Source organism: Salmo salar, chromosome ssa03 (assembly GCF_905237065.1).
Source record: "Salmo salar chromosome ssa03, Ssal_v3.1, whole genome shotgun sequence".
Taxonomy (NCBI): Eukaryota; Metazoa; Chordata; class Actinopteri; order Salmoniformes; family Salmonidae; genus Salmo; species Salmo salar.
Genome location: NC_059444.1, coordinates 18,798,635 through 18,812,267, shown reverse-complemented (window position 1 = coordinate 18,812,267; position 13,633 = coordinate 18,798,635). Strand labels below are relative to the sequence as shown.

Genomic DNA, 13,633 nt, shown 5'->3' with positions numbered 1-13,633 from the left:
GTGAAGCGTGATTCATCACTCCAGAGAACATGTTTCCACTGCTCCAGAGTCCAATGGCTGTGAGCTTTACACCACTCCAGCAGACGCTTGGCATTGCGCATGGTGATTTTAGGCTTGTGTGCGGCTGCTCGCCCATGGACACCCATTTCATTAAGCTCCCGACGAACAGTTCTTGTGCTGACTTTGCTTCTGGAGGCAGTTTGGAACTCAGTAGTGAGTGTTGCAACCGAGGACAGCTCACAACCCGTTCTGTGAGCTTGTGTGGCCTCCCATTTTGCAGCTGAGCCATTGTTGCCCCTAGACATTTCCACTTCACAATAACAGCACTTACAGTTGACCGGTCAGCTCTAGCAGGGCAGACATTTGATGAACTGACTTGTTGGAAAGGTGGTGTCCTATGATGATGCCACGTTGAAAGTCACTGAGCTGTTCAGTAAGGTCATTCTACTGCCAATGATTGGCAATGGAGATTGCATGGCTGTGTGCTCAATTTTATACACCTGTGAACAACTGGTGTGGCTGAAACAGCTGAATCCACAAATTTGAAGGGGTGTGTCCACCTACTTTTTTTTTTTTATATAGTGTACCGGGGGTTGGGGTCAGCTGCATTTCCACTCAGTCAATTCAGGTGATGAATTGAACATCAATTCTTGAACTGAAAATTGACCAGGATTTTGATATTTTTTTTCTTCATTAATTGAATTTAACACAAGGCCTAGCACAAGAGTCCATTCTCACCATAAGCTTGGCCTTGGACGACAGGGCGATCTGCTCTCTCTGTCCGTCTGGATAGCGCAGCATCAGTCTGGCCTTGGGACCTGGACACACAATACAGAAACAATGCAGTCAGAGTCGGGACGGATGAAGACGTAAGTCGTAGATACACACACACACACACAATCTAGAACACTTGAACATGATGCACAGACACACACAGACAACATTTAAGTACCATTGTCATCAAGGCAGTCGAGGTCGGAGGTTTCCGTCTTAACAGATTTGGAGCTTTGGCCCGTTGAGGTGCGATGGTTCCCCTCAGAACGATGCTCTGAGTCTGGGTCGGCCTGGGAGCGGGCCGGCGCAGCCGCCAGAGGCTCCAGGTGGTTCTTTTTGCTCTCCTCTTTCCTGTGGCTGTTCTCTTTGTGGGGGGACTTCCTGTGACGGGCAGGTGGGCTGTCCGGCTGTGGCGGGGGCTGGGGGGCTACAGCTGCGGATGTGGGAGGGGCTGGTCCAGGAGGGGTGTCTCCGCCCGTGGAGCAGGAGCTGCCCTCCTGGGGTTCTGTTGTCTCGTTGTCCGAGCCGTCGACAGAGATGAGGCCCTCGCTGTCGGAGAAGGGCTCCGCGTCTGAGTCTCCATCCGTGTCTGCCTCTACAGAGTGGGGGGAGTCGGGGAGGTCGGGGGCGGAGGACGACTCATAGTGGGTCTCCTGGAGAGAGGCTTTGATGGCTGCCTCCAACTGGCTGTCCTCACTGGCGTCTATCAGACTTTCCTGGGATAAAACAGACCGAGAAGACAGACAGAGAGGAAGAGAACACATCAAACAGAGGTGTGAGATAGACAAAAGTGATGGAGCGAGAGAGTGAACAGAGTGAGAGACAAAAGTGATGGAGCGAGAGAGTGAACAGAGTGAGAGACAAAAGTGATGGAGAGAGAGAGTGAACAGAGTGAGAGACAGAAGTGTTAGAGAGAGAGTGAGAGACAAAAGTGATGGAGAGAGAGAGAGAGAGACAAAAGTGATGGAGAGAGAGAGTGAACAGAGTGAGAGACAGAAGTGATGGAGAGAGAGAGAGAGTGAACAAAGTGAGAGACAAAAGTGATGGAGAGAGAGTGTGAACAGAGTGAGAGACAAAAGTGATGGAGAGAGAGTGAACAGAGTGAGAGACAAAAGTGATAGAGAGAGAGTGAACAGAGTGAGAGACAAAAGTGATAGAGAGACAAAAGTGATAGAGAGAGAGAGAGAGAGAGAGAGAGAGAGTGAACAGAGTGAGAGAATAAAGTGATAATGTGACTGGAATTAGCAATATGGACAGTATTTAATAAGAAAGCGAGGGAGAGAGAAAGCGAGAGAAAAATAGAGAGTGAGCAGAGACTCACGGAGCGGGCCCGTTTGGCCGGGGGCGGGTGGCTGGACGCTGGGCCGTCTAGCTGGCCATGTTCCGTCAAGAAGCCTGTCACCTGTTCCAGAAACGACGCAACGTCCAACTGGTTCCACTCCACCATCTTCTGACCTGCAGAACGGTCAAACACGAGCATCGTCAGTCATACCTTTTTAGTATTAGTAACGGTGTAAACACTCAGAGACTCAGAGCAGGCCTCACCTGTGCGGGGGTCCAAAATGGAGATATAGGGAAACTTATTGAGCTTGTAGAACTGGATATACCTCTGGCCCTCTTCACTGTCATGGTACACCTGTCAATACACACGTGCACACAAACACATAAAATGCACAGACACACAGCAGGCTAGCTCCCCTCAACACGCCTCTACGGCACACAGTGCATACGCGTGTGTGCGCGCGCGGACCTGTGTGTGGATGTGACAGCTTGTGTATGCAAGAGAGTTATGAAGGAGAAAAACAAAAAGTTACAGTAGATAGTTTTTCATCCAATCGGCAAATAGATTTTCATGCGAATATTCTAAAATCTGCATACAGAAAATGTGCATTTTCCCAGCAGTGGTGTTTCTACCAAACTGACATGTTGCAGATAAAAATCAGTGTGTGATGACGTAGTGCACACAAAACTTATTTTTTTGCTTAAATTTTTATGTACTAAGTTCAATGTGTTTCCATCGCATTTTCAACTCAATCGATAGTTTTGTCACAAAAATTGTTGCATTAAATAGCAAATGTGCCTACTCTGGTCTTAGCACGTATGCTTTAGCCAACAGCTGGCAGTACGCAGTGTGGGTAGGCAGTACGCAGTGTGGGTAGGCAGTACGCAGTGTGGGTGGGCAGTACGCAGTGTGGGTGGGCAGTACGCAGTGTGGGTGGGCAGTACGCAGTGTGGGTGGGCAGTACGCAGTGTGGGTAGGCAGTACGCAGTGTGGGTAGGCAGTACGCAGTGTGGGTGGGCAGTACGCAGTGTGGGTGGGCAGTACGCAGTGTGGGTGGGCAGTACGCAGTGTGGGTAGGCAGAAAGGCAGTGTGGGTAGGCAGTACGCGGTGTGGGTAGGCAGTACGCAGTGTGGGTGGGTAGTACGCAGTGTGGGTAGGCAGTACGCGGTGTGGGTGGGCAGTACGCGGTGTGGGTGGGCAGTACGCAGTGTGGGTGGGCAGTACGCGGTGTGGGTGGGCAGTACGCAGTGTGGATATGCAGTACGCAGTGTGGGTAGGCAGTACGCAGTGTGGGTGGGCAGTACGCGGTGTGGGTAGGCAGTACGCAGTGTGGGTAGGCAGTACGCAGTGTGGGTGGGCAGTACGCAGTGTGGGTGGGCAGTACGCAGTGTGGGTGGGCAGTACGCAGTGTGGGTGGGCAGTACGCAGTGTGGATGTGCAGTACGCAGTGTGGGTAGGCAGAAAGGCATTGTGGGTAGGCAGTACGCAGTGTGGGTAGGCAGTATACAGTGCATTCGGGAAGACCGCTTGACTTTTTCCCCCATTTTGTTACATTTTATCAATTTAAGAAAAAAGCTGTATTGTATGTTTTTCCTCATCAATCTACACACAATACCCCATAATGACAAAGCGAAAACAGGTTTTTAGAATTTCTTGCAAATGTATTAAAATAAAAAACAGAAATACCTCTTTTTACATCAGTATTCAGACTCTTTGCATGAGACTCGAAATTGAGCTCCATTGATCATCCATGAGATGTTTTTACAATTTGGAGTCCCCTTGTGGTAAATTCAATTGATTGGACATGATTTGGAAAGGCACACACCTGTCTATACAAGGTCCCACAGTTGACAGTGCATGTCAGAGCAAAAACCAAGTCATAAAATCAAAGGAATTGTCCGTAGAGCTCCGAGACAGGATTGTGTCGAGGCACAGATCTGGGGAAGGGTACGAAAACATTTCTGCATCACTGAAGGTCCCCAATAACACAGTGGCCTCCATCATTCTTAAATGGAAGAAGTTTGGAACCACCCAGACTCTTCCTAGAGCTGGCCGCCTGGCCAAACTGAGCAATTGGGGGAGAAGGGCCTTCATCAGGGAGGTGACCAAGAACCTGATGGTCACTCTGACTGCACTCCAGAGTTCCTCAGTGGAGATGGGAGAACCTTCCAGAAGGAACACCATCTCTGCAGCACTTCACCAATCAGGCCTTTATGGTAGAGTTGCTAGACGGAAGCCACTCCTCAGAAAAAAGGCACAACAGCCCGCTTAAGGACTCTCAGACCATGAGAAATAAGATTCTCTGGTCTGATGAAACTAAGATTAAAATCTTTGGCCTGAATGCCAAGCGTCACGTCTGGAGGAAACCTAGCACCATCCCTAGGGTGAATCATGGGATGTTTTTCAGCGGCAGAGACTAGTCAGGATCGAGGCAAAGATCAACGGAGCAAAGTACAGAGAGATCCTTGATGAAAACCTGCTACAGAGAGCTCAGGACTTCAGACTGGGCCGAAGGTTCACTTTCCAACAGGATAACGACCCTAAGCACACAGCCAAGACGACGCAGGAGTGGCTTTGGGACAAGTCTCTGAATGTCCTTGAGCTGCCCAGCCAGAGGCCGAACTTTAAACCTGATCAAAAATCTCTGGAAAGACCTAAAAATAGCTGTGCAGCGACAATCCCTATCCAACCTGACAGAGCTTGAGAGGATCTGAGAAAAGAGTGGAGAAACCCTCCAAATACAGGTGTGGCAATCATGTAGTGTCATACACAAGAAGACTCAAGGCTGTAATCGCTGCCAAAGGTGCTCCAACATAGGTATTCAGACCCTTTACTCAGTACTATGTAAATGTGATATTTCAGTTTTTATACATTTGCAAAAATAAATAAATAAAAATGTATATGTATATATATATATATATACACACACACACACACAGTTTTTGCTTTGTCATTATCGTGTATTGTGTGTAAATTGATGAGGGGAAAAAAACAATTGAATACATTTTAGAGTAAGGCTGTAACGTAACAAAATGTGGAAAAAGTCAAGGGGTCTGAATACTTTCCGAATGCACTGCGTACTGCCCATCCACACTGCGTACTGCCTACCCACACTGCGTACTATCTACCCACACTGCGTACTGCCTACCCACACTGCGTACTGCCTACCCACACTGCGTACTGCCTACCCACACTGCGTACTGCCTACCCACACTGCGTACTGCCTACCCACACTGCGTACTGCCTACCCACACTGCGTACTGCCTACCCACACTGCGTACTGCCTACCCACACTGCGTACTGCCAGCTGTTGGCTAAAGCATACGTGCTAAGACCAGAGTTGGCACATTTGCTATTTAATGCAACAATTTTGTGGACTTCACTCGCATAAAACTGTGGATGGAAACTTGGTTATTAACTTTTTCTGAATGGTAAGGTGACATTTCAAATCAATCCACGATTGTGCACCCCAATAAATATCAAATTTTATTAGTCACATGCGCCGAATACAACAGCTATAGACCTTACAGTGAAATGCTTACTTACGAGCCCCTAACCAACAATGCAGTTTCCAAAAAATATGAATAAGAAATAAAAGTAACAAGTAATTAAGAGCAGCAGTAAAATAACAATAGGAAGACTATATACAGGGGGGTACCGGTACAGAGTCAATGTGCGGGGGCACCGGTTAGTTGAGGTAGTATGTACATGTAGGTAGAGTTATTAAAGTGACTATGCATAGATGATAACAACAGAAAGTAGCAGCGGTGTAAAAGGGGGGGGGGGCAATGCAAATAGTCTGGGTGGCCATTTGTTTAGATATTCAGGAGTCTTATGGCTTCGGGGTAGAAGCTGTTTAGAAGCCTCTTAGACCTAGACTTGGCGCTCCGGTACCGCTTGCCGTGCAGTAGCAGAGAGGACAGTCTATGACTGGGGTGGCTGGAGTCTTTGACCATTTTTAAGGCCTTCCTCTGACACCGCCTGGTATAGAGGTCCTGGATGGCAAGAAGCATGGCCCCAGTGATGTACTGGGCCGTACGCAATACCCTCTGTAGTGCCTTGCGGTCGGAGGCCAAGCAGTTGCCATACCAGGCAGTGATGCAACCAGTCAGGATGCTCTCGATGGTGCAGCTGTAGAACCTTTTGAGGATCTGAGGACCCATGCCAAATCTTTTCAGTCTCCTGAGGAGGAATAGGTTTTGTCGTGCCCTCTTCATTACCGTCTTGGTGTGATTGGACCATGTTAGTTTGTTGGTGATGTGGACACCAAGGAACTTGAAGCTCTCAACCTCCTCCACTACAGACATGCTTTTAAGTTATGTATCCAGTAGGTCCCTCAGGTCCTCTGGCACTGGCCTTTTAACTATCCCAAAGCCTAGGACCAAGAGGCATGGAGAGGCAGCTTTTAGTTACTATGCCCCGTGCCTCTGGAATAGCCTGCCAGAGATCCTGAGGTGGGCCGAAACTGTGGACATATTTAAAAGGGATCTTAAAAACACATTTTTAGCTTTGCTTTGCTTTTCCTTAAGGTCCTTTTTTAGTCTTTCAGTTTCAAATTGTTATTCTTTTGTTTTCGTTTCCCTCTTATGTTTCTTGTGTAGTAAATATTTCAGTTTTTATTTACATTGTTTATTAGTTTTTTTCCTGTCAAGTACATTGTGTTGCATTCATGTCTGAAATGTGCTATATAAAGCTTGACTTGATTTGATGTGCGAGTGCACGTTCATCTGCGTCTGTGTGAACACTGCATACCTGCCAGAATATGAAGTGCTCCCTGATGATGGTCCGGACCGCGTCGTTGCTCCACACGTCTCTGTTGAGACACTGGCAGGCAAAGTCCTGCACATTCTGGATGTTGATCATCAGCCACTTGTTCTCCAGCTGACCACAGTCCTTCGCCTGGAGAGAGAAAGGAGCCGGATAGGTATGAGCAATTTGGTAATAGCTCCACCTTGCCCTCTGGCAAGCTCGGTGGAATTGTTGCCGTACTGCTTAGAAACCCATCCAATCCTTTCGGCTAAGGGCGGTTTGGATGAGGGTCGACTGACAGTCCTCCAGGTCTAGGGAGCTTGGGTGTCCAGGGGAGAGGGGGCTCCTCACCGTCTCAAAGCTGCCTTTGTGCATGAGCTCAACGGGGGGCCGGAACAGGTCCGCCAGGGTGCTGAGCTTCTTATCCACCGCACTGCCGTTCCTCAGCTCCTGCTCCTGGCGGACTGAGGGAGGGCAGAGAAGCCGTTAGCGTATACATTAAGCTCCAAATGTATCGGGATAGTGACACATTTCTTGTTGTTTTGGCTCTGTACTCCAGCCCTTTGGATTTGAAATCATACAATGACTTTTGGAGCTCACTGTAAAAGAAAACCTGACCATGACCACAACACAAGTACTGCTTTAAGTAGTGCTATGCCTGATGCCTGAGGGCTGGGTGGCACAATTCAGGAACATGGATTCAGCACACAAACCCCCATTCAATGCAAACACACCTACACAAAGACCGGTAGGCTACTTACTTGTTTCTGTTTGGAAGTCCCTAAAACCGTCAAATATGGACCGGGCAGGTCTTCGTCGCTTTGGTGCTGCGAGAGTTATGGATGCAGAGAGTGACAGACAGTTAGATGGGCTGAGACGGCTACAGGGGGAAACAGAGAGGGAGCGCCATTGAGATCCATTAGGATCAAGTTGTAGTCAGGTAAGCTAAATGATGGGGTGGCACTTCCGTACTGTACCTCCAAACATAGGCTCTGGCTCTACCAGTATGTCCTGCTTCTGAGGGATGGGCGCCCGCACTTGGTCACTACAAAAACAGACAATATTAAACTTCAACTCCAGGAGTGCAGACCTTTCTTTTTCTTATTAACATGCTTTTAATTAAAAACAGCAGGGACAGTATTGACGATCTCTCAAAGTATGGGTTTGTTTCAACACAGGCTCCATATCAGGACTCTGCAGTGATGGAGCAGGCCACTGACTCACTCTGCGGGGGGAGCTCTGCTGCTGGAGGCCCCTGCTGAGCTGGAGCTGGTGCTGGGCTCCTCTGCGATCCCCCCTCCATCCAGGAACATGGTCACTGCCATTTCTAGATTGTTGTTGCATGCTTCGAGCATATGCTTCCCCACACTCTCTGTGGCACCTGGGAGAGCATAGTAGCATGCATGGACACAGACACACACACACACAGAAATATCAAATGTGGATGTTAAAAAAGTTACCTGATTTAAATCTGAAATATATTTTGATGCATTGAATAATTTATTGGTTGGTTGACTTAATCCTTATTATGAAATATTTTCCGAGCTCTGAACCCCAAGGATCACTCACCAAAAAATCGGACGGTTGTGCGCATGTGTTGTTCTTGTTTGAGAAACGCACTGGCAGAACAGAATAATGCCTGGTACTTTCACTATGTGAACGGTTCATCTCCGTGCATGGTAATCAAGAACTGCGTAAAATAATGTGCAATTTACATGCAATCTAAACTTTCATGCAAACATTGCTGCATCTTTAGATGGTTAGACTTTATCATGTTCGTTTCACTTTTCAAGTATACTCGACAGAGAACAAGGATACTATCACAAATAAATGGGATGCATTTGGCCAAATTGCCATCTATATCGAGATAATATAGAATAATTCAATTACCATCTCAGCCATGCAAACTTTGTGTAACTTGAGCAGAGAGAGGCTGGCCCGGTGCTTCTTGAACATGACAGGCGGGAGATGTTCCAGCCACCATTGCGTTATAAGGCGGAACCTAGGCTAGGTTAGCTCGACTAGATAGATCTTATGTTGTACCCAACGCCCATTCCACTAAAACGAGGCAACATGGCTAACGTTAGCTATTGCACCTCCAGAGAGTCTATATTACTTTTGTGGAAACTCTAGAAAGCATTTTTTTTTCGCGTCAGGCATCATCCCAAGAAAATTCTAGTCTTTCCTGTGAGTCATTTTTGTTAAGTTAGATGCGCCATTCTGGTGATCACACACACTTGACGGTCGTGTGCTCCAGTTCGTTTTTCCCTTGATGACAGGGGGCAGTAAGCACTGATGCCCCGTCAGATCCCTGCGCAGCTTTCTGTGATGCTTGGGCGACATTACTATTTTTGGAACATAACTCATTAACAATGAACATTGCAAGAATTAAAGGAAAAATGTAAATGTACCTGTAATCGCTATGAACTGTTGTATTAACCCATTCACCGCCGGAGCTGATCCATCCCCGATCGCCGCCATCTTACCGCGACCAACAACAACACAAATGATGCACGTACGTACTGCCGTTCTGTACTCGCGAGCTTTGTCTAGATGCCGATGTCACACAAAGACTCGTGTTCGATTGTGGGTAATGTATTTCATTGCCATGTCTCTGGTTTGACTACATTGGCTGAATAATAGGCCCATACAGTATAGGGGAAACTACTCTGAAAATATAGTTTACCAAGCTACCAATTACATACACTAAAGCTACCCTTAAGAAAATGTGTTTACATAACTAACTTTACTTTGAAAAATGAGTTCACTACATCCAAACTACTACGTGGGAAAATGATCATATCTAAAGACTAAATTGCAAGAACACATCACTCTGGAGTCAGATGTTGACAGAATTTGGTGTATTAAACACACAAACTGTTTCAAATGAAAATTAGGCAGGTCTGATGCAAAAAGAAAGGAAGGAAATGATCTACCCATTTTATTTTTGCCAAAAAAGTAGTGTAGTTCCAGTAGTTAGCTACACCAGTGGAGGCTGCTGAGGGGCTCATAAATGGCTGGAACGGAGCAAATGGAATGGAATCAAACACATAGAAACAATGTTTGATACCATTCCACTTATTCAGCTCCAGCCATTACCATGAGCCTGTCCTCCCCAATTAAGGTGCCACCAACCTCCTGTGCGCTACATGGCTGAAAAGTGATGACTTATTGAAAACACTACCAAGATTCAAATTTAAACTACTGCAAAATGTAGTTAAATTACTAGTTGAACTACAAGGGTATCCTTTTAAGTGAAAGTATTTTCTCCTTTCGTTACAGTACTGACACTAGTACAGTAATTATAGTCAATACATGTAATCTAATTTATACAGTGCATGCATAAGGCTGTGTTTACACAGGCAGCCCAATTCTGATCTTTTTCCACCACTAATTGATCTTTTGACCAATTAAATCAGATTTTTACTTATTCGATCTTTTTCAGAGCTGACATGATTGGTCCAAATTATTTTCCTAACTGTGTAAACACAGCCATAGTGGCTTACAAGTCAGTTTAGTGGTGTAAGCATTTGTGGGAAAACAATCTAATTTGAAGTAACTTTATTTAGTCTTTTATAATACATTCAGTTCAAAAACAGTCAACAAAGCACTTTGTCAAACATGACTAAAAACAAGCTAAACAAAAAGTGAGTCGTGGGGCAGAAATCCCTTGTATAGAACCGTCAACTTGTCTAGCAAACGAGTCAATAGTTGAAATAATATACATTGCATTTCCATCTGTAACATTCTAAATGTTGCACCCTCTTGAATAAGCCCCAGTTGTATTGGTAACATTTCACACAAGAGAAAATAGAAGTTGTCCCTAACCACTGATACAGGGTCATTCCACTACTGGTTTAGGTTGAAATCTGATTATGGGTACAGAAAGTTTCTGATCCTAGATCTGTGGTTAGGGACAACTTCTGAGTCTGTTGGTGTACTGCATGGAGATAGAGATCCTGAGCAATCTGGTAAATAAAGGTTTACAAATAAAAGTTTACAACAAACAGTCCTTCCCTTCCACATACCACACAGACATTCACTCAGACAGACCCCACTGATCCAGGTCAATAGGTAATCTGAGCCCATTTCTGTTCACGAACACTGTTCACTTCTGTTCTAAGTTTCCCTTGAAGTGTACCAGTAAGTGCAAACTATAGGTGACTCCATAAATGTATATGCATGGGCTTTTCACTTTGATGGAAATATGATTACAGACTGTCATATTTTCCTTTTCATAATCTGAATGTCACCACCACTGAATGTTAGTTTTTTACAGCGATAAGATTTACTTATGGACTAATACACAATACAAATTGAAACGCAGCATGTCAAGTGTTGGTCTCATGTTTCATGAGCTGAAATTTTCCATAACCACAAAAAGCATATTTCTCTAAAATGTTGTGCATGAATTTGTTTACATCTGTTAGTGAGCATTTCTCCTTTGACAAGATAATCCATCCACCTGACAGGTGTGGCATATCAAAAAGCTGATTAAACAGCATGATTATTTCACAGGTGCACCTTGTGCTGGAGACAAAAGGCCACTCTAAAATGTGCAGTTTTGTTACACAACACAATGCCACAGACGTCTCTTGTTGAGGGAGTGTGCAATTGGCATGCTGACTGCAGGAATGTCCACCAGAGCTGTTGCCACAGAATTGAATGTTCATCTCTCTACCATAAGCTGACTCTAACGTCATTATAGAGAATTTCGCAGTACGTCCAACCGGTCTCAACCACAGACCACGTGTACGGCGTTGTGTGGACGAATGGTTTGCTGAAGTCAACGTTGTGAACAGAGTTACCCATGGTGGCCGTGGGATTTTAGTATGGGCAGTCATAAGCTACAGACAACACAATTGCATTTTATCAGTGGCAGTTTGAATGCACAGGGATACCGTGACAAAATTCTGAAGTCCATTGTCATGCCATTCAACCGCCGCCATCACCTCATGTTTCAGCATAATGCACGGTCCCATGTCGCAAAGATCTGTACACAATTCGTGGAAGATGAAAATGTACCAGTTCTTCCATGGCCTGCACACTCAGACATGTCACCCATTGAGCAGGTTTGGGATGCTCTGGATTGACATGTATGACAGCGTGTTTCAGTTCCCGCCAATATCCAGGAACTTCTCACAGCCATTGAAGATGTGGGACAACATTCCACAATCAGCCTGATCAACTCTATGCAAAGGAGATGTGTCCCACTGCATGAGGCAAATGGTGGTCATACCAGATTCTGACTGGTTTTCTGATCGCCGCCCCTACCTTTTTTCTTAGGTATCTGTGACCAACAGATGCATATCTATATTCCCAGTCATGTGAAATCCATAAATTAGGATGTAATTTATTTATTTCAATTGACTGATTTCCTTATATGAACTGTAACTCAGTAAAATATTTATTTTTTATTTTTCAGTATAGCTCAGACTGCAGATTAATTTAAACTAGGACATTGTAAATAATCAAACTTGGTCTTTGATCCATTCAAAACAAATCCGTTTAAGAAACTAAATTAAAAACAAATGAATTAATGAAACAGTTGAGAACAAATCCTATAGCAAAAATCCCACTCTCCACATGTGGTTTATACTCTCTGGTAATTGGGTCATGTTCATCAGGCAAAAAACACAAAACAGAGTGAAACATCTCTTGTCCAAGAACCACTTGTTTCCGTTTTGCAAAATGCTCTGCTACATTTTTTTCCCTTGTTTCCGTTTTGCCCCATTGCAAAATGCTCTGCTACATTTGCTCCTAATGCACAAACCCCTGGTTTGTTTCTTGGTGCAGTCATGATTTGGCATTCAGAACAGCACATTTGCTTTATTGTCCCGAAGTGGACCAGCTTCTGAGTATGCTTCTTTGTGACAGGGCGTGAATTATGTTCAATCCTTCACATTGAACAACAGACCACGATACAGCATCTGTTAACGTAGCTACAATCTGAGGGAAGCTTAGTGTTATGGGGAGCTAAATATCCCCATCATACACACCCTGTGTTAGCACCACTGAAGGTAGCAGCTACCAGTGTCACATTTAGTTTTACACATTTCATTTTTAATAAGACTGTCTGGTAAGTTCAGACCTTCCTGAAGGAAATGTGATGAACACTCAAATAGACCATCAGAAATACCTCCACCCCCCCCCTCCTTGCCAGGTGCAGTGCAATTTCAATAACAAAGGGAGAAAAACAGACTGCCTTCTCCATCCCTCCGGACAATCAGGCAGAGCAATTATTCCCTACTCCACATCCAAAGGGGGAAAAGAAGGAGGGGGTCCTTTTGACATCCCTGCAGCTCCCACTCCTCCCAGCCTCTATCCAGTCCAATTCTGACAATAAATCAATATGCATTAACACAATAGCATAGGTCAGATGGTGAGTGTAAGTGTGTACATGCGTGTTTTACATGAGACAGTAAGGCAAGTGAAAAGTGATGGTCAGAATGTGTGTGTGCTGGAGTGTATGTGGTATACAAGGACACTCGTCTATCTGTAGGTGTGTGCCTGTGGTGAATGAGTCTGCGTGCAGTAAGCAGACGTCCATTTTGCAGTTGCATGGGAAGAACGGTGAGTGGAGGGACACCGAGGTGGGGGTGTGGCCCGGTTAAAAGCGGATGAAGGTGGCGTCGATCTGGCGTACGGTGGGCAGAGCCAGCATGATCTTCCTGCGATATTGGGGGTCCTTCTGTAAGGGGTTCCTCTCCAGGTACACCGTCTCCAGGGCCTTGGAGCTCTTCAGCTCATCCAAATCTGACCAGTTCTCTAGCTGATTATCATTCATCTGGGAAAGAGGAGTTAATATGTGATTCAAATACATTTCC

The 13,633-nt window shown here is 45.5% G+C and overlaps 2 protein-coding genes and 1 long non-coding RNA gene across 6 annotated transcripts in view; 1 reads left to right on the top strand and 2 right to left on the bottom strand.

Annotated features, from left to right (window-relative positions):
• The window catches only part of LOC106599567 (UBX domain-containing protein 7), a 23,764-nt gene extending 14,452 nt beyond the window's left edge, over positions 1-9,312 (bottom strand). For both annotated transcript variants that reach the window (XM_014190858.2, XM_014190856.2), the window contains exons 1-10: positions 9,218-9,312; positions 8,031-8,187; positions 7,784-7,851; positions 7,568-7,633; positions 7,158-7,270; positions 6,810-6,956; positions 2,320-2,410; positions 2,096-2,229; positions 953-1,490; positions 739-818 (exon numbers count right to left, since the gene is read on the bottom strand). In XM_014190858.2, coding sequence (XP_014046333.1) covers positions 739-818; positions 953-1,490; positions 2,096-2,229; positions 2,320-2,410; positions 6,810-6,956; positions 7,158-7,270; positions 7,568-7,633; positions 7,784-7,851; positions 8,031-8,187; positions 9,218-9,287 — 1,464 coding nt within the window. In that variant the 5' untranslated portion in view covers positions 9,288-9,312. The remainder of the gene's footprint in view (positions 1-738; positions 819-952; positions 1,491-2,095; positions 2,230-2,319; positions 2,411-6,809; positions 6,957-7,157; positions 7,271-7,567; positions 7,634-7,783; positions 7,852-8,030; positions 8,188-9,217) is intronic.
• LOC123741616 (uncharacterized) overlaps positions 8,815-13,633 on the top strand; it is a 19,852-nt gene continuing 15,033 nt past the window's right edge. For both annotated transcript variants that reach the window (XR_006769082.1, XR_006769080.1), the window contains exon 1: positions 8,815-9,321. This is a non-coding gene — a long non-coding RNA (uncharacterized lncRNA). The remainder of the gene's footprint in view (positions 9,322-13,633) is intronic.
• LOC100194502 (protein phosphatase 1, regulatory (inhibitor) subunit 7) overlaps positions 10,353-13,633 on the bottom strand; it is a 6,980-nt gene continuing 3,699 nt past the window's right edge. Inside the window, exon 9 of one of the 2 annotated variants that reach the window (XM_014190334.2) lies at positions 10,353-13,593. In XM_014190334.2, the coding sequence (XP_014045809.1) occupies positions 13,417-13,593 (177 nt within the window). In that variant the 3' untranslated portion in view covers positions 10,353-13,416. 2 annotated transcript variants of the gene reach the window in all.